Below are 19,910 nucleotides of genomic sequence, written 5' to 3' on the forward strand. Positions count from 1 at the left end.
ACATTTACTTTGTCTTTCATAAGTTCTGAAGTTCAGAACATAGGTTATAGAACTCGTTCTCTCTACTAAGAGTCTCCATTTTCTCTTTACAAACCTCCACTCAAATGGGTAGAAAAAAAAAGATTATATAAAAAAAAAATAAAAATGAAGAATAAATAGACAAACAAATAAACCTATTAGATAGTTTCTCATTATTTTTATTTTTAAAATTTTGTAAAAAAAAAATTTATAAATAAGATTTCTTTTGTTTATCATTATTTTGCTTGTATTTTTTTACATAAAATCTAGAAAACAAAAGAATACCAAAAATATAAGCAGAAACTGAACTCATCTTTCATGTTTAAATAACATTTATCATATTGAAAATTCCATGTGATGGCATGATACATAATGAACTTTTATTGGTAAAAACAACAAACATAAAACCAGATCTTTTGTTTTTTTTTTAACTAAATGGTAACAGCTTCAAGAATCAACACCCTAAACATTACTTCCTAGTCACTAATATGGTATTTATCAGTCTTATGTGCTAACATAACCCAAATATGAGTAATCAAACCACCACCTCTTCTTATTTGCTCTGAATGATAGTCTATACTACAGTTAGCAGCAGCATAACACAACATCTCAACCCAAACACTGCATATAATCTGCCATTTATTTTCCTTGAGCATCAAGTTACTGGCCAGTCTCTGAGCATCCCTTAACATATGCCATTTTGATGTAACAACAGTTTCTGACTTCCTCTCAGAAATTGAATATTGAGGAAGCCATTCCATTCTCAAAATCTTGCATAGTTCTTTTTCATCTTTGATGGATTCTTCTTTCTGTTCCAACAAGGCCTTGAGTTTGTCGAAGGCGTGCTGGAATATGATCTTGGCCGTAGTCATGGACAGCATATGAGGTCGCAGCGCGAGAAGGTACATCATATAATTCGACAACAATTTCGCCATTTGAGCTTTTGGATTTGCAACATTGTTGTGAGAATCTGAATAGTAGCATATATCTGTGGCAATGTGCCATATGGTAATGCTTTTGTCAAAATCTCTTTTCACACTCCATTTGAATTCATTGAGACAACCATACCTTCCAAGTGACCATTCACCTCTTTGATTGAAAGGCTTAAGTCCTCTTTCTCTGTCAATACCTCTCATTTCTTCAACCATCAAAACTTTGAGTTCTTGAGGGAACGGTATGCGCGTCCTACTCTTGTTCTTCTTCATTCCCAAGCCAATGCCTCGGAATTTGAGAATTTTGCTGCACTTTAATGGCTTATCATGGAGGCAAAAGCTCAGCAAGTTGAATTGTGCCAATGTATTTGACCACCTTTTCCTATTGCTTGCTTGAGGACCGAGAATTCTCAAGCAAGGTATCATGAATGGATAGCTTTGGTGCTTGATTATTTGGATGATCGCCCAATCTGTGAAGGGTAGTTGCGCGATCTGGTAAATCTCCATAAGGACAGCTCCTGCTAGCATCCCTTCTATAAAACATGCTTTCCAATGATGTGGAAAAGCTTCCCTGAATATGATTGAAAATCCGGTAAAAGTTGAAACTAAACCAAAGAAACTTACAATTCGAAAAATGCAACCTCCTTTGGTGTAGATTATTGGTGCCTTGGTGTACAAGACATCATACATGAAGCCAAGTTCTGAATCCGTGATCTTGAAGATGTCCTCTGGTGCATATTCATCAACAGACATCCGCGGAAGAGATTCATATAAGGGCTGATAGAGCCAGTTCTCACGGTGAGGCTTCAACGAGATAAAGCGATAATATGCCTTTAAGATCAATTCTATGTTTGGAATATCATCAGGAAGGAATCTGAACAAAGCAGGCATGCTTGCTTCTTGGTCAATTTCTTGGATGGTGATTATGCCGGATCGTTTACTAAAAGCCGACTTAAGAGCCCAGACAACTTCTCCATACTTGATTAGTCCAGATACGAATAATGGGAGGTAAAGATAAGAGAGCTTTGATTGCGTCCAGCTCTTGACAACAATCCAAATCACCACAGCTACTTGGAGAACAAGAGCAAGCAGTTGCCTTAATCCCAATCTGTTATCTTCAATTGAGTAAGCAGTTATGGCATCAGGGTTTCCAATTTGCACCAAAAGTAATGGTGCAAACATAGCCTTTAGTTCCCGGCGAATATTGCGTTCATCCGGATCACTTCCTGGTATCACTGTCAGCTTGCCAATGATGATTTTTGTCAAAGAAGCAGACAGCAAATAGGTAAACCAAACAGTGAACCTTATCCACATGCCGGGTACGTCCTTGCGGCGGCTACCAAAGACTGTGAGGATGACTTGCATAGTGAAGCTCAATAGCATAAGAACTTCAAGGCCCCAAAGATCCCATAGGTCTTGCAGTTGCCCTGGAACTAAAGATATGTTCATGTTTCCTTGCTCAGTTCTATCAAATGGTCAAATGCTGCAAGAAAAAAGTAGGTAAGTCCCCAGAGTTAGCAATTTTGTGAAGATTGATGTATGAAAAAATTTTCTCAGATGAAAAGAAGTACACAAGAAGGAAAAGAAAAGAGAGAAAGAACTAGGGAGTTGAAATAAACAACCTGATCAACTATCTTCTAGATTGGATTGATTGGGATGAAATGAATTCAAGAAAAGCACATTGCATCATTGCTTTTAGGGAGCATGAATTTTAATTAGAATTCATAGTAATTGAGGATTAACTATTCACACATCATTTCCAGCCTCGTAATATCTATATGTAGAGAGATGTGAGAAGAGTGGTAGACTATAAACAGGAGGCAAACATTGATCCTCTGCTAATTTGTCAGAAAGCAACCTTTTCTTAAACAGGAAGGTAACACCCATGATGTAGGTTATCCCTTGATGATCCTTAACTTATCATGTTACTGTTAATTCATGTATAGCAATTTAGGATGCTTGCCTTAACAATAGGCTAACACCACTGCTTATTACTTAAACAGGCTTTAGGAGCTTTACTCGCACATGCTTTAAATCTGTGTCTTACTCCTCATTTCACATGAATTCTGAGCACCTATTCATTTATTTTATTCACCTTTTGGGATGAATGGTTTGATTGATCAAGGCACATTGCCTAGAAACCAATCCTTTCCGCATTGGGTTGGCTGTTACATTCAGCACAAGGTATTCTTATAGTAGAGATGTACGATGAGAATACTTTTTGTGTACGTATGTATATAACTATATAATAGCAAAATAGCCAACAGTGACAATTAAAGGAACAAAAGCATAAAGGAAATAACAGATTGCAGCGTGCACAAGGCATGCTTGTACTTGAATATTGCTATAAAATAATTCCAATGTAACAGTCTCGAACAGAATCCAGTAGAATATCACATGATCTAAGGAGGAACACAGAAAAAGGATGACTAGTTTTCCATTTGAGAATCACAAATCTATGATAACACCTTCCTTTTGAAGGTTTGGGGAGCAGAAGGATCCCCAAGGTACAATATATACCATAGAATGCTGTAATTGAATGAAATTTTCATTGAATAATAATAGATTTCAGGAACAAATGAATTGACAGTTCATTAATTATATGGAAGAGAAAAAAGAAAACAAAAATCAATTTCTTTTTCCTGTGAACAATATTGGGTTTGAAGCTGTGCATACTACTAACAAATATTATTTGCCACCTTTCTCATCTCTACAAATTGCATCCTCTGAGCTTCTTGTAACTTCTGATTGTACATTTCCTACACCCATACCACACATATCACCACCACTGGTGTTGTTCCTATTATTGCATTTCCATGCATCTCTCCGGAACCAAGGTCGATGTATTTTCGAATTGTTCCACTTCTGCTGTCTAAAGTACCTCCTTCCCAGGTCATAGGTATCGTCGTCCTTCAATCGCTTAGTTATGTTTCGATTCTCCTCATCTGTATGATTCATGTCATCAGAGTTAGTGCCAGTTGTGCTGCGAACAGTATCATCAGCGCAACTGCTAACTAGGCCACTACCATCTGACTGTTTGATTTCAGATGGCTGATCAATTTCCATAGCGCTGGAAGTATTGGAAGGTAAACAGTCTCTTTGATCCCGTGGATATGGTGGTAACGGAGGAAATGGGTTGAAAGGCATTCCAGGTGCAGTGACCCAACTACCCGAGATCTCAGCATGAGGTGTTCCGAATTGCTTGACAACAGAGCAAGGGATTCCATATGAGACAGGCAAGCGAGAGTTAAATTTCTCCTTTGGCTGACCAAAAACCAAGTCAGGGGCACTTCCAGAATGGACTCCATTTCGCGGAGCAAGATCACCAGCACCTACGGGACAAGAAAATCCTGGCGGAACGTCCTCATGAATGTTCCGGCTTCCATCAGTAGAACCAATAACTGCTGCATCGGAATAAGAATTTGTCTCTGCTGGTTGATCCCACCGGCTTTTGCGCTTTCGTTTTTTTGTCCCTTTGACATCAACCCCATCTAGAGAGGGTGCGGAGGATCCCTCAGGTGCACCAGCATCAGCTGAAGTTTCCACGGATATTGACATTGGAACACAATCCACTGCTTCTGTAGGTCTAGAGTCCTGTTCATGCCTATGATTGTGTGATGATGAAAATCTGTTACTGTTGTAACTTCTATGAGATTCCATTCTATTATCATCCCTGTCCATATATCCATGTTTTCTGGATGCCCTAGGAATCCATCTGTCTCGGAAGCTTCGAGCAATTTGATGTACCTAAATGTACATACGAAACAATTAAAACATACAAAGATTCAAATCCTTGCACCAAAAACAGATACTCAGAAAAAAGTATTTAACAGCATATATTTTGGTAAGAAGCATATACGTGTAACCCCAACAAGTTAATATCAATATATAATCAATATATAATGGGACATGAAATGGTTACCATAAGACATACCTGTTTGTCATCATGCTCTGTCAGAGACAGCATTGATTCCCTAAAGCTGAAAAACAAAAAAAAAAAAACACTTATTAACCAAAAGAATAGATGAATTTCGTACAAGTTACATACATGAGAAATTGAGAATAGAGCAATTTGCAAGGTGTAGTGATTACAAATTTCTTTTTGCACAATATATATATAAACAATTTGAATATTCACAGTAATGAAATATTCAAATCCACACTCAAGATTTGATACAAAAACTATAGTAGGAATTATAACCAAAGGGACCAATACCCATTATTAGTAGTATAGATATTCAACATTTCACACAGACACACACACATATGGTGTAGCATATTTCATTGTTCTATAACACTAGAATAACATCTTTTTAAGCTTGTGTTAACCATAAGAACCAAAACAAAAGAGGCAACTACTAGAAATTTTCTAACAACTATTCCAGTGGAGAAAAAAACTGATATTTACCCACCTCTCCATTCCATGACATGGGGGACCACCATTGATATGTTCAAATGTCAGTATCTTGCCCACAGCCAGATACTCTAGCACCTGCAAAATGAAGTTGACCAAGTATGTACATACATTCTCTTAGCACTAACTTCATATATAGAAATGATAGAACAGAGAAAGGAGGACAGGAAATAAAAGCTTAGGATCACAACCATCAATTTAATGAGAAGTATAGGTTCATATTCATGCACCTAATCAACAATTACAAGATTGAACCTCATATGGCCAATATCTAAAGGGAAGAAAGTGCATTAATATTGTGTAGATGTCAACATATGGCCATAGGGGAAATACATAGCGCAGCTTTTGGTAATAGAACAAACAGGTCATACCCAATCATGTAACAGGCAGTGAATTCAACACAATGAATTAGCTGTTTATGTTTTTTGCAATGAACAGAAATAGCGTGTCATGATAATTATTGTTACCAAATGCTCATCAGAGCGTCCTCATTTTACTCTCATTGAGAAGGTACACATCCTTTCAATGTAAAAATACATACTTTAATTAAGGTCTAAGAAATTAACAGGTAAGTAACACTGTTTTCAGCATCTTTTCCCCATGTAAAAGATCAACGAGAAACAAAAATATTTTCCAATGTGGACCACAGAACTTATTGAACCCCAAAAAAAAATTATTATTATTATTATGCAACTATACATAAGGATAAAAGACAAGCCGATAAAGGAAATATGCAAAACAGTCTCCACAGTTTCAGTTTATAGCAGACATGTTATTGGTTCAACAGCAAGAAATAATGCATTGAAATATGCATAAACTCTTCTAGAAAGACACAGATAACAAATAATTAAAATATGAAAGATTTCCCATCTAATCACCTTAAGCAGCTTTCGTAATATTGGAATTTTTTTGAAATCCCGCCTGTACTGCTTCATGATTTTATGTAACATCTGTAAACCTGAAAGATCAGAAGCCAGGGTTACTTTTAGACTCAGCAAATATTGATAATCTTCAAATTCCACAAAGAAAGTGGTCAATTGCATTACATAGAAAGCTAGTAAACATTACCATTTTTGTTAATTATATCATTTAGCACTGCTCTAGATTTCGTTTTCAGAAGGGCATCAAGGATCATTGAGAGATCTCGATTGCTGCAATCAAAATAAAAAACTCCATTAGAAATAATTTACATATCCATTAAATTACATATCCATAAAGCCTGAATAATCTAGTACAAGTGCACAACATGCGCTTAATAAAGAAAAGCAAATTAATGAACAAGGCAAACAAGAAGGACCTTTGAATGGCTTCACCGCTGCTCCTATCACCTGATGCCACAGTGAGAAGCAAGAGTTTCAAGTAACCTTTGGTGGCATCCTGTCACAAGAAAGGAATGGCAAATGGTGAAAACTATAAGCCCATAAAACTACCAAGGTTACAAACACAGCAATACATTTATTATAAAGGCATATATGAAAAATAAAAGACAGTGGATTATATTAACTATTTCACATAATTGATTATAATTTATAACATCAAAAGGTATAAAATGAAGATATATCATTAGTAGAGTAGAGGCTGGCCTCTCTTGGTTTGTTAGATAACCATAACTATCTGATAAAACGCACAAAAAACACAACAATTTAAATATATGTTAGCTGGCTTCAATAAAATAAAGTACTTACTTTTCTTTTGCTTATTCCCCCATCTCCATCAAGTAATTCCGTAAGCTTCTCCTGGACTGAAGGAAACGAAAAACTTATGTACATTATTACAAGTTTTAAATATATTGGAAATAAATTTGTTTATTGTAACGTTGGAAGCATTGTAAGTTCAATAGGAAATAAGGAACTAGACAAATCATTTATCATTCTTTCTAAATATATTTACTGTTTGTACGTATATAAATAATTAAATATATGGAGTTGAGTGTAAAGTGTAAATTTACTTGCACTGACTCATACAAATAATCAAATCTCCCACATTAGTTATTTAATTATTTCAAGTGCATGAAATAAATTTGTAGCCAAATTAAATGAGGATGACCAACCTGCTTCAAATCTTGCATTAGAAGAACCTTCAACAACTTTTTTCAGTTTCCCAGATGACAACTGCAATCGGTTCACTGATGTCTCAATTTTGAGGCCGTTTGGAGGATTAGCACAAACTTTTCCCCTTTTAACAGAACTAACCAGTTTAGGAGCCTTGACTATTTCAGGCTTAAATTCCTTATTACTGATGGTAGCATTCAATAAAACTTTTCTGACAGGTGCAAGGGAAGAAAGTTTCTCATCTTTCTGAATGGAGGTAGTTTTGTCCGTAAGATCAATTGCATGCCCTTGTTGTATAGCAGGCATGGTTTTACTTTCTGTATTCTCCACTAGTTGAGAAATTTCTTCAACGCGAACAGAAGATGGTAACTTCCCCTTTGAATTTTCTTCGATGGAGCTGTGCAACAAATCAACAGCAGAGGAAGGGTTCATAGAACTCTCCTTCTCTGGAGTATTATCTGCGTCTATCGGAGTAGTAAACTTGCGTGAAAGCAACCCGTTTTCAATTACGCCATCATCATTAAGCATAACAGGTTCTGGAAATTCTTCATCAGAATCACCTTGAACTATCAAATCGGAATTTAACGGATCACCACCACCTATATAACCTCGACAATTAATTGAGCCACAATAGCATTTTTTGGCAGCAGCACCAAAAACCCTTACATAGTTGTAATCAAATGTCACTTCTTCATCCTGTGGAAGGTTGTTGAAATGAAAGAAAGTTCAGGTAGGAAGGTTATTGATACTCAATCCAGAGAAGTGATCTTATCACTCCCAAATTTGATATTGGCACTCTCTTTTATGTGATTTTCCATATTACCCTACTTCCTTATTTTATTTTTCATGGTGATAAGAGACACTTTTCATCGAGGGTAATTTGGGAAAAATATATAACAGAGGAGTGGCATTATCAATTTGGGAGTGACAATATTCACTCCCCTCAATGCATAGCAGTAATGTTTCATACTTCAAGCTTTTAAAGCAACAAAATAGGACCTTCAATTCCTCCATATTAACATTTTTTTTATATAAAAGAATAATTTCATTAAGATGAGTAGATGGATACAATAAGATTAGGGATAAGAGTTCCCCTATGTAAAAGCAAAGCCAAAAAAGGAAAAAATCATCTATAAGGCCAACAATGCCTGAGTGGGAAAATCACCAAACGGATCATGAGTTTTACACCAAATAGATGCTAGGCATCTAATCCTACCCCATATTTCGCTCCAACCAAACGGTGGCATTCCCCCCAACCATTAGTCCTCCACAATATAAACCTTCAACACCATTTCTCCCAACCCACAGAGGAAGAACAAAAATAAAATCACTTCACTACTAATTCCTTCAAATTAATGACATAAATACGAAGACTCCATGTAATCTATTTCATAAACTTAAATGTAAACTAATTTAGCATTGGCAAGAATTTTACATAGAGCAGAAAAATCATCAATCTAAGCTGAAGAATCCTTGTTTTCACTCTCTTAAAAGACAGTGTTCTTTATTCCCAAAAAAAGAGACCCAAAAACGAGGTGGGAAAGCTAGCTGGGCATTAATGGGTACAGCCATACAGGTACATAACACAAAATTGCAGGACCAAGTAAAATAAACAAAGGAATATCAACATATAAAAGGAATAAGTAAAGGTTGCAACCACACCTGCTTAATATCCCTCAATGCGAACAGTCCAATACATATTTCCCCATTCACCATCCACTGTTCAGAAAAAGGATCACACATGGTCAGTCAACAAATGTGAAACAACAACATAATTACAGATTTCATGCTCTACACACTATTATACAAAAAATGACATTTCCGGCTACCATATTGAAAACTATACATCAACATTCAATCTTAAAAGATAAGTGCACTAATTGACATACATCTATATACTCATATGCATACAACATGCATATTTCCAGCAAATATATACGCTAACATATATAAATTAGCTCCACGTAAAAAACACCAAAAAATGAAGCTGCTCAAATATGCAGCAATATTTAAAATAAAAATAAAAAAAACAGCAACAACAACAAAGCTTGTATATTCACCTTTTCTGTTCGACAATTAGGATCACAACTATGATTAATGAAACGGCCCAAGTTTCCTTTTGCACTTGCATCTATCACCTAACAAAATAAGCACAAGTGATTAACAAAGCAGAACAACTACTAACATAAGAAGGGGTGTGCATGGCCCGGCCCGGCCCGGCCCCCAAACACTTTAGGGGCTATTTTGGTGTGATTTCACCGGGTCTAGGATCGGGTAAGGGTCTCAAAAATAGACCCGGTCATTATTTCGGGTCGAGTCGGGTCCATGTCTCGAGTCACCCGAAGTCGGCCCAGTGACCCGGTCATCATACACAATTAATATTTTGTCTTATTAGTGATGGATAATGGCTATTCTTATGTGGAATTTAAGTATTGTAAACCTTAATATTTTGTGTTATTAGTTATTATAAGACTATAAGTTAATGTTTTATGTTTAAAATGCATAAGATTTTAGACTAATGTATAATATTGTGTTATTTATATTTATTTAAATATTTGATGTTATTAGACAATATTAGTATTGATTATGGTTATGCTTTAATTTTAGAGAAGAGTTGGTTCTTGTTATATTTTTCTAAGTGAATTTTACCATATCAAATAATGGTTGGAGTCTTGAAAATTTGGATATTTTCACATGCTAGCTTATAAGAAGGTATCAAGGTAATGTAGTGTTAACGGCCCGGTTTTTACCCGGTATAAACGTGGCCCGAAGGTGTATAGGTTTTGTTGAATATCAGATTAGATCTGTTTTGATATAGTTTCCATCTTTAGATATCTAATTCTGTTGGATCTCCTAGTATTAAGGGATCTGATTCTATCTCCTAGTATTAAGGGATCTGATTCTATCATATCTCCTAGTATTAAGGGATTTTATTTCTGTACCTATGTATATATATATATTGACGCTGGGAGATAATTCTCTCAAGGGAATTCATCCAAAACACAATCCTTGTCTCACTCCATTCGTATATTTCAAGTTGGTATCAGAGCGGGTTCCGACCCGGCTCTGGTTTCTATTTTTTTTTTTTTTCTTCTTTTCCGGCTGCAATCTCTCAGCCGTGTTCCCTTTTCCCACCAGCTGACACTATCAGTTGTGTCTCTTCGTCAGAAATTGTTTTTTCGGCCTGTCCCCAAAATTTCTCCGCTGCCTAGGCTTTTTCCGGCCCTCGTTTCCCTTCTGCAGGTGTTTTCCGGCCGTTTCTGAGTGTTTGCCATCATGTCTTCTGAGGTAATCCCCGACACCAACTCCAATGGTGGTAAACCGGCTGTTCTAACAACTGTCGTTTCTAGAACCGCTACAATGACCTCTGAAAAATTGATGGGTGCCAAAAATTACCTTTCTTGGGCTGATTCTGTAGAACTTTGGTTCATGGGCCAAGGCTATGAAGACCACCTTACTAAATCTGTTGATGATGTTCGCGCCGCTGACAAAACCACTTGGAAGAAGATTGATGCCCAGCTATGTAACCTTATGTGGCAGACCATTGATCCACCAAAGCTGACTATGTTTCGGGCTTACAAAACTTGTAAAAAGGTGTGGGATCGTGCTAAAGCTTTATACACTAATGACATTGCAAGACTTTACCATGTTGCTAAGAAGCTGTGTAGTTTACAGCTTCAAGGAACTGATATGGAATCTTATGTTGGGGCTGTGGAAGCTGTCAGGGAAGAGTTTTCGACTCTCCTTCCCTATGTGTCTAATGCTGATGAACATCATGCTCAACAGGGAAAGCTGTTTTTGGTACTTACGTTATTTGGGTTGCCAGCTGAACTTGAATCTCTTCGGCAACAAATATTGGGCACCTCACCCGTTCCTTCCCTTCAAGACGTATTTGCACGACTCTTGCAATCCGGCCCCTCTCTTGAGACCCATACTTTCGACCAAACTGCATTGGCATCCCAATCTTCTTCTCAAGTGTCCTTTCAAGTGCCCACATATTGACGCTGGGAGATAATTCTCTCAAGGGAATTCATCCAAAACACAATCCTTGTCTCACTCCATTCGTATATTTCAAGTGGTTTCATCGGGTCTAGGGCCGGGTTCGAGTCTAATAAATATGTCCGGTATATATTTCGGGTCGGGTTTGGGTCACATCAAACCCGGTTTCACCCGGCCCATGCACACCCATTCATAAGAACTACAATAGAATAGTAATAAGCAGATATAGGTGTCATTCATACCTCACTTCCATTCAAGGTCATAAAATAGAAATGTCTATGACCCTTCAAAGCATACTCTCTTTGCCGTGCCTCATAAGCATGAGTATCAAGCACCTGTATGGACCATAAATTAGATATCACATATATAGAGGTCAACTATGCACAACTTGTGCAACACCAATGCATAAAGAATTACCCAGTACACACTACACAATGCAACAATGCCACAAAAGATAAAACAAAATTCCAAGAATATGGAGTCCAATATTCTCAAAATAATCCCTTGTCTTTAAAAAGCAAGTCAATTGCTAGACATCAGCTATCCTTTAGTCATTGGTTACAAGTGTATCACATCAAGTTCAACACTCTAACTGGATCAAACGCACACCCTATCAACCTTCATTATTACTATATGTCAAAGCTCAATATAAAGAAACAAAGACTGCAGTGCTCACGATTCAAGCCTCATATTCTCACCTGCAACGGCATAAATCAATAGATTAATTTTTGGCTACCCCTCAACTATGGGCTCACTATTTTCCCATGGTTCTATGCCATTCAAAGAGATGAACCAATTCTAGAATATAGGTCCAACTCTCACTTATTGTTGACGAAGTAACATTATGTCACGATATTTTTGCAGTTGCAAAAGGAAAAATAGGAAAAAGAGGATCCACAAAGGACTTGATTGCTCTTATGACTTTGTTTAGGCTAATGTGGCCCTAAAATTTCAGTAAAGTATGCAACCAAACCACAAATGTGATCACAAAATTCAAAGATTCAGCCCTAAATATCACTATTCCATATATCACAATAAATATAGTTATGAAAATCATACAAAGGAAGAAAAGTATTGTAAAAGTTACCTCCCCAACATATTCAATGAGAAACTGGCCTTGGGCTATATTCTCAAGTGCCTTCAGTCCATAACCTTTTTTCCCACATTTAAACCACTTCAAGCTGGCATACTTGCGTTTTTGGAACTGAAATCGAACATTTGGACTACAGTCATGCCCCATAACAAAACCAGCCTACTAAAATATTTGTATATGGAAAATCAATAGTTTTCAAACCTGCTGGTTGGAACAATAATCCCCACATGGGCAGGTTCCTTGAACGCATTCTATGTTTAGCATCCGGTTTAGGCATTCATCCCCACAGCCTAACTTGCCTACTTGAGGTTGTTTGCAATGGCAGACCATTATCTGAAATAATTTCATAAGTATATTAAATAACACAACAAAAATGGTGTGCAAATTCAAAATATGATTGATATCTGATTGCTACAAACATATTACTAAAATGAACCTTAAACAAAATGTAAAGATGAGAAAATATCAAAGTGAAGGTGGCAAATTAATGGACTTCAGAGAAAATAATACTACATGGATAAGAAACAAAACTGTTCAGTTGAGGAAAGTATTTTTAAAAAGGATTTAATATGAATGCACTGAATTACACCGTTATCAAATTGTAAACTACCACATCAGTCACTACAGTTAATTTTTTCAACCCACTTCACTTGAATGATCATAGAAATGGATGGATTTAATTGGGTGACAATATAAACAAATTTACAGCATCAGTGCATCAAAATTAAGAACTCTAGAATCCATTCCATCCTTGACCAATTTACTAAGTATCTGACCTGTCCCTTTCTTCTTTTTCTTTTTTTTTCCATTAAGCAACCTATGCGTTTAAAATTTATATCTAAACCTTATTTTCTCTCATTAAATGTTAACTGATCTCCAAAATTTACTCAGTTTCTATATTAAATTCCCAAGAACCATCTTTTTAGAACTTTATTAAGAATTTAAGATAAATTGTTGAATATACAAATGAATATATATATAAAACAGACGAACTATCATATCATTGTAAAAATAACTACTATCAAAAGAATAGAGAAACTATCAGCAGAGCAAATCTTTCCAAACTATAAATATGTTTGATACAAAAATCTCCGTAAAAAAACACAAGCTTTACTTAAACAATATAAGAATTATGATCCAAATAAATACACCAAACAATATCATACTGTACCGCCATAAAGATTTGGTTTCTTTCCTTTTCCCAAAGCCATCAAGTTAGTCAAAAAGAACTACTCTAATAAAGACACAGTAATGAATCCTAAGTTCTAGACCCCATTCAACAGTCACCAAAGATACCGAACAAAGCATTTATTAACGGTCAGCCCATAACATTAAAGAAAAAGGATGAAGACAAATAAAGCAATCAATATATATTACGGAAAGAGACAAAAGAAAGACAGCTTCTGTGTGTGTGTGCACGTGCGTGTGTAGCGTTAACAAATTACAACTCTATGATAGATCCATTTTTAACCGTTAATAACAGCTAGTATTACAATTATGTTTACAACTGTTTCCATGAAAAATACGTAATAGTTCTTTTGTCTCTTCCAGCTGAAACATTTTCCCCCTTTATGTATGTGGCGTGGAACTGGAGTATTTCATTGAATATGATTGGGTAAAATACTCAAGGAGCAAGCTCCCAGACACAGAAGACAGAAAAGAGAAACACAAAATGATAAGGATTGCAAGGAGAATACACAGAAAACAAAGTACTCTCCCTGTCCCAATGGCATCAGCCATCCCCACTCCTCGTAGATTGTTCAATGACAACCCCATGACCCAATTTACAATTCATAATCTCGTTTCCACGCATGATCTCAACTCCCCCATCCACAATCTCCTCATGCCAGCTGTCCTTTTTGTTTAGATCCGTCAATTACTCCTCTATCCAAATTCCCAATACCATCTCTGTCCCTAAACCCTTTCTCCTTTTGCTTGTAGAAAATTATTGGAGGCCCACTAATAACCTATACAAGTAACTACGCCTATACTTCTAAAACTTATTTCGAAATCGGCCATTAGAATGAATAGATAAATATTTAGTATCCAATGGATATCATGAACTAATTAAACCCAATGGATATGATTATATATTGTTTGTTCATTAACCATCTATGAACCAAAATTTGATCAAAGCTATTAAATTTTGTCATAGTAAGTGGAGAGGCTTAGAATCTTGGATATGGATGGAATAGAACAACTAATGGATATCTTCTTCAGACTATTTCTGATAGATCACTTTGCCTCCCCTTAATAGGACTAACTGGATAAATCTGGATACGGATGGATCACTTGGACAATGGATTACTGGACCTCTTTCCCACACCTATATAAAAGTTCAGGTTGATACACCATTGTTTATGGGTAAAAATAATTAATTAAAGGGAAAGTTAGAAGACAGGAAGTAAAGGAAATCTCGTGTGAATAAAAAATAATGCACCAAGTCATATATTAAAAAAATCAGCTCATCATAGCACTCAGTCGGTCTCCAAGTCATAAAAACATGTATGTGAAATAAAAAATCTAGAACAATTTAGGACCTCGTCAATAGTTTGTGTTTTACGGCTACGATGTAGAAACTCATTGGAAAGGACTTGGGTGAAAGTTGACTCCTGGGAAACTGCAATGCACAAATCAAAGTACACATCAAATAGCAAGTAAGATCAAATGGCATTCCAAACACACTAGTTTCAAACATAAATTTATTTTGAAAAGGGTAAAAAGATCTAGAAGATATTACACACCCAATGGCTGTTGGTATAACAATTCCTTATAATTTCTGGAATCTTCGTAAGCATCTTCTTCATCTGATAATCCCAATTCTGCATTAATCTCTGCATTTGACTTTTCCTGAGGGATAGCACAATCAGCAAAGTCTTTATCCTTGCTGTCCTTGCATGTCCTTAAAAATAAATCACAAATGACAAGAGTCAGGTTATTGAAAAGCTTATCCTTATGTGTGCTTCCCATGTAAAGCCCGTGCAAAGGGTTGAAATAATGAAAACAAATATAACTAAAAAAATAGAATAAAATGAAATATTGCACTGAAAACTCAGATGATAGACATATATCCACCTTCTAGTCATGAATTATATAAAAATGGAAATCAATGATATGAATGAAACGTGGTATACCAGGTGCAGTTTGTCTCATCAATCAGGTCAGCAAGCACAGCTGGAATGCGCCGCCACTTGTGACAATCATCACAACGCACCCATGCATTATGTGGTGATTTATGCTGCTCTCCCGAATCAATGGTGGGCAATATGTTCAAATTAGATACATTAACTGATACTCTGTTTCCATCAGCATTAAATCTTTGATCAGCATCCAATTTGCCATTTCCAACTGTGCTGGTTGCTGGGACATCCATCAAAAACATAAAATCTTTTTATGTTTCAATTCCTCAAAGCATAACAACAATAAATAAGATCAAAGAAATGATACTAGTTATGTATGATTTAAATAATCACGAAAGACACAAGGTCTATCAAAACTAGAATCCAAACTCCAGAATGATACTCTTACATATAAAAGATACCTGTATGTATGTGATCCTCCACTTCTGACGTAACTTTATGCGGGCCACCTTTTCCCTTGACTTCGCTTTTACTATTTGGCCTTCTCTGTTTCTCCTTGTGTCTACAAGTGATCTTTTTCTTTGTTGAGTCAGAAGCTTTAGACTTGGCCTTGCTAACTTTAACACTCATAAGGCTTTTAGGTAGTTTACGCCCCAAATATCTTACACAAGGTGGCATATTCTCAGAACCCAGGGGTTCTGATGGCCTGTGGTTAACAGATGGCTTGCACCCTTGGACCTTCAAAGCTTCAGCAGAGTCTCCAAGTTCACTCTCACCAGAAAGGGGTAATGGTTCTGTCGGAAATTCTTCACTACTAATAGATTTGCTTGAAGCATTTATCTCAGTGGAAGCAGGCAATTCCAAAGAGCTAACTGTATTACTAGAATTCTTCTTACATCTGTGATTCTTTGATTGTTTTGCTTTATTACTTCTATGTCGCCCATGTGATCCAACTTCAGTAATACAATCACTTGAAGAAATATGTTTGTCTTTTTTCTTCCCCTTCTTGCTAATAGTAATATGCAAATTAGAATTGAAATCCAAAGGAGGACCTAAAAGAGCATGATGCATATCTTCTTGATGTCTTTCTCCAACTTGAACTTCTGGAACTGAATTGATGACTTCTGAATCAGGTGAAGTTCCAGGATCCATATTAATGATTGGTTCAATCAATGGTTCTACCACCTTTTCTAGAGGATTTGTAAGAAACTTTGCCTCTACATCCCCATTTGACTTCTCAATTTTTGCAGTACTTTCTAAGTGGTTTGTTGCAATTTGCGCATTTAGTACAAGATCATCCTTCTTGAGGTTGCTTTTGAAGGTTTCTAAATTGCCCAAGGACACCAGTCCCAAAGATTTGTCTTCTGCATTGCTTCCAACTTTTTGAGAACCTGAACCAGTCCCCATGTCAGAAGCAGGATTAAAGGCATTGCCAATTTCTGGAATCAAAATATTTGAACTACTTAGATCAATTTCTTTCCCAAACTTGATCTTTAGACGGACCCGAGTTGTTGGAACTGGACATTTCTGCCCTGCATTTGAAGAACTAGAACTTGCACTGTTCTTAAATGCTTTTCCTGCTTGACGCTTGCTTCTAGTATTCCCCAATTCTTGGCACATGGCTTTACTAATCCCAAGCTCATTATCTTGCTCAAAATATTGTTCAATGCTCCCAAGCAATCCCCAGATAGAAGATCGTGCGGGCTTGGAGAAAGAACTTCTTTTCTTTCTAGCAACCTCTAAGTTTATCTTCATATCTCCACCTGGATGTGTCAAATCAGCTTTGTTGCATTTTCTTGAGGCTTTTTTTGTTTGTGTCTTACGACCAACTTTATTTCTTCTACTATTCCTCTGAGACGGCAATAGGATGCTTTGAGCGAAAAAATCAGCTTCCACAGTATCTTTTCCATCATTATCTGTCTGTCCAACAGTGTCCATAGCACTACTGTTATTGACAGAAACAACACCACCCTTAGGAAGCAGATCATGTGTGTCCTTCAAAGAGGTATCGGTGACTAAAACAATGGAGGGCCGATCTAAATCAGCATATAAAGGTTTCCTAGGAGCACAGCTGGTAGTTTCTTCTGAGTGAGAGTCCTTCAATTTACACAACTTCTCATCTATTTGCAAGATATCATTCTTCATTACATTACCCTGGACCAACACTGAAGTCTCCGGAGGGGAATCAACTACAGGTGAACTCTCCAAGGTCCTATGACAGCCTGGTGAGGACAATACTTGGACATGTGAATCAACAATGTTTTCCTTATCTACAAAAGCTTTAATCTTTTCATCAATACTACTATTCCAATCATCACCATATTTAACATCACATAGCTGACCACGTCTGCTATCTTCCTCTGTACATACAGCTGTTGGAACTTCCAAAGCCTGCATCTGCAAAGGAGATGCCTGCCTGCAAGCATCGGATTCCATCCCATCAAAAGCATCACATTTTTCCACACCCATTGACAATGGATCTGCATTTCTCACAATGTCCCCCTGCTCATTTTTGTGGTCACAACCAACTAGCAAGTCAGTCGTGGGTTCTGATTCCAAGGACATTTCAGAATGTCTGAAATCATGCACACAATCCAAAGCATCCACAAGTACACTGGAGTCATCATTTTTGCCTCCCATGACAGCTGAATCATCATTCACTGAGGGGAATACATTGAGCTTCTCATCCTTCTGCACGACGTGTTGAACACAATGCTCCTGCAACCCAGTCACAGTTACGGACTCCGACGGAATGTCTGAGTTGCCTTCATCTTGAAAATTTCTTTCCGAACACATCCCCCTAGTTTTTAGACCTGAACCCTCATTGTTCCCACAACATATCCTTGAATGATTCTGACAATCATGCTCAGAGGTGTTCTCCAATTGCAACATATCAGCGTTTCCACATTCATTTGGCAAGACATCTCCACACCTGTCCGGAACATCACTGCCGCTTGTAGAACACTCAGGGCCCTCCTGGGGTAAATCCACACTACCCTTCGCCCTGTGAAGCTCAACATCCGTAACAACAGCACCGCCGCTTAGAGAACCCTCAGGGCCCTCCTGGGGTAAATCCACACTTCCATCCTTCGCCCTGTGAAGCTCAACATCCACAACAACAGCACCACCGCTTGCAGAACCCTCCTGGGGTAAATCCACACTGCCATCCTTCAAGCTGCTAAGCTCATCAGAGTACAACACACTACAAGCTCCTTCTGAACACAACTGTTTCTGCAAATGATCCGAATGCACGGGAATCTCTGAGCACAAATGCTGCTCAATAACAGACCCACCTGATATTCCATCATCAACCATAGCTGAATCCCCACAAGAACCCATCTCAATTAACATCAAACCATTCAAAAATTCATCCACAAGTCCACTATTACCACCAAGTCCTCGCTGAGTTCCAAAATCTCTGATTAACAAGAAACCAAGTACCCCAATAAACACAAAGAAACCAACGATAAGGACATGAACAGGAATCAAAAAACAAAGCACAATGCATATGACAAAATAGCAACACAAATCTCAAGCACGGTATTCACACAACACAAACTTCAATTGGAGCAAATTGAACAACATTACCAGCACGTGAAAAGCATAGCTCAGAAAGAAAACCCTAGAAAGCAGCATTCTCCTGCGGCACCTCTACACGGAAAGAGAGAGGCAACAAAAAACAAAACAAAAAGGTTTAAATCCAAAAAAAAAAAAGAATATAACAAAACCAATTTAAAAAAATAAAATAAACTTGGAGAGCAAGTAGAGAAGCGATACCTGCTGAGGATGTGTGAGATTGAGGATAAGGAGGTTAGGTTTTTTCAACAATGGTAGTTTTTTGTTTTTTTTCACCGGCAAAAAAAAAACACGAAAAAAAAAACTATTCTTTTTGTATCTGAGTCGAGGAGAGAGAAAGCTGGGTCTGCGTCGCGCGCAGAAGAGAGAGAAGAGAGAGATGGTTGGTGAAGTTGTCAACAAAAAATAAATAAAAATAAAATAGAGGAGAAAAAAAAAAGAAAATAAAAATTGACACGCGATGAGGGAAAAAGGAGAGAGAGAGAGACTGAGAGAGAGAGGGTTCCGACCGGAAGGAGGCTTTTATCGTTTCACCAAATTCCGAGATGATTTGACCGTTTTACCCTGATGGCCACGCGGCTTCATCCGTTCGTTTTTCCACTTTTCACTTGTTCTTTTGTTCATCCTAGGACACGTGTCCTTACTGCACCGCTAATCGTATTTTTTATTTTTTAATGTATTGCACATAATAATAATAATAATAATAATAATAATAATAATATATAAATTTAATGTTATTTGTTATTT

At 37.0% G+C, this 19,910-nt stretch overlaps 3 protein-coding genes and 1 long non-coding RNA gene across 4 annotated transcripts; all 4 read right to left on the reverse strand.

Moving 5' to 3' along the window:
- On the reverse strand, positions 495 to 2,399 carry LOC107607796. The gene has a single exon (XM_016309698.1). It carries the CDS (start codon positions 2,397 to 2,399, stop codon positions 495 to 497), a length of 1,905 nt encoding a protein of 634 aa, XP_016165184.1.
- LOC107606006 (histone-lysine N-methyltransferase ASHH2) lies at positions 3,279 to 17,222 on the reverse strand. The gene is made up of 17 exons (XM_021106354.1): positions 16,049 to 17,222; positions 15,642 to 15,867; positions 15,252 to 15,409; positions 15,048 to 15,127; positions 12,709 to 12,840; positions 12,502 to 12,618; positions 11,657 to 11,749; positions 9,476 to 9,553; positions 9,078 to 9,134; positions 7,415 to 8,111; positions 7,050 to 7,105; positions 6,662 to 6,741; positions 6,433 to 6,515; positions 6,243 to 6,322; positions 5,363 to 5,442; positions 4,885 to 4,930; positions 3,279 to 4,697 (listed from the first exon to the last, which is right to left on the reverse strand). Exons 1-17 carry the CDS (start codon positions 17,205 to 17,207, stop codon positions 3,639 to 3,641), a joined length of 4,281 nt encoding a protein of 1,426 aa, XP_020962013.1. The 5' UTR covers positions 17,208 to 17,222; the 3' UTR covers positions 3,279 to 3,638.
- LOC110264385 lies at positions 13,304 to 15,003 on the reverse strand. The gene is made up of 2 exons (XR_002350500.1): positions 13,493 to 15,003; positions 13,304 to 13,425 (listed from the first exon to the last, which is right to left on the reverse strand). It is a non-coding gene; the product is annotated as an uncharacterized LOC110264385 (long non-coding RNA).
- On the reverse strand, positions 17,230 to 19,614 carry LOC110265141. The gene is made up of 4 exons (XM_021107963.1): positions 19,365 to 19,614; positions 19,176 to 19,238; positions 17,266 to 19,005; positions 17,230 to 17,233 (listed from the first exon to the last, which is right to left on the reverse strand). The coding sequence occupies exons 3-4, from the start codon at positions 18,936 to 18,938 to the stop codon at positions 17,230 to 17,232; spliced, it is 1,677 nt and encodes a 558-aa protein (XP_020963622.1). The 5' UTR covers positions 18,939 to 19,005; positions 19,176 to 19,238; positions 19,365 to 19,614.

This window comes from Arachis ipaensis, chromosome B07 (assembly GCF_000816755.2).
Source record: "Arachis ipaensis cultivar K30076 chromosome B07, Araip1.1, whole genome shotgun sequence".
NCBI classification, from domain to species: Eukaryota; Viridiplantae; Streptophyta; class Magnoliopsida; order Fabales; family Fabaceae; genus Arachis; species Arachis ipaensis.

Excerpts from the sequence above, each read along its gene's own strand:
- LOC107607796 (XM_016309698.1), bottom strand. The coding sequence starts at position 2,399 with ATGAACATATCTTTAGTTCCAGGGCAACTGCAAGACCTATGGGATCTT.
- LOC107606006 (XM_021106354.1), bottom strand. The coding sequence starts at position 17,207 with ATGTGCCAAGAATTGGGGAATACTAGAAGCAAGCGTCAAGCAGGAAAA. Across the intron at positions 15,128-15,251 it reads GTTATACCAACAGCCATTGG|TTTCCCAGGAGTCAACTTTC; the intron begins GTGTGTAATATC and ends TGTGCATTGCAG. Across the intron at positions 6,323-6,432 it reads TGATATAATTAACAAAAATG|GTTTACAGATGTTACATAAA; the intron begins GTAATGTTTACT and ends CTGATCTTTCAG.
- LOC110265141 (XM_021107963.1), bottom strand. The coding sequence starts at position 18,938 with ATGTTAATTGAGATGGGTTCTTGTGGGGATTCAGCTATGGTTGATGAT.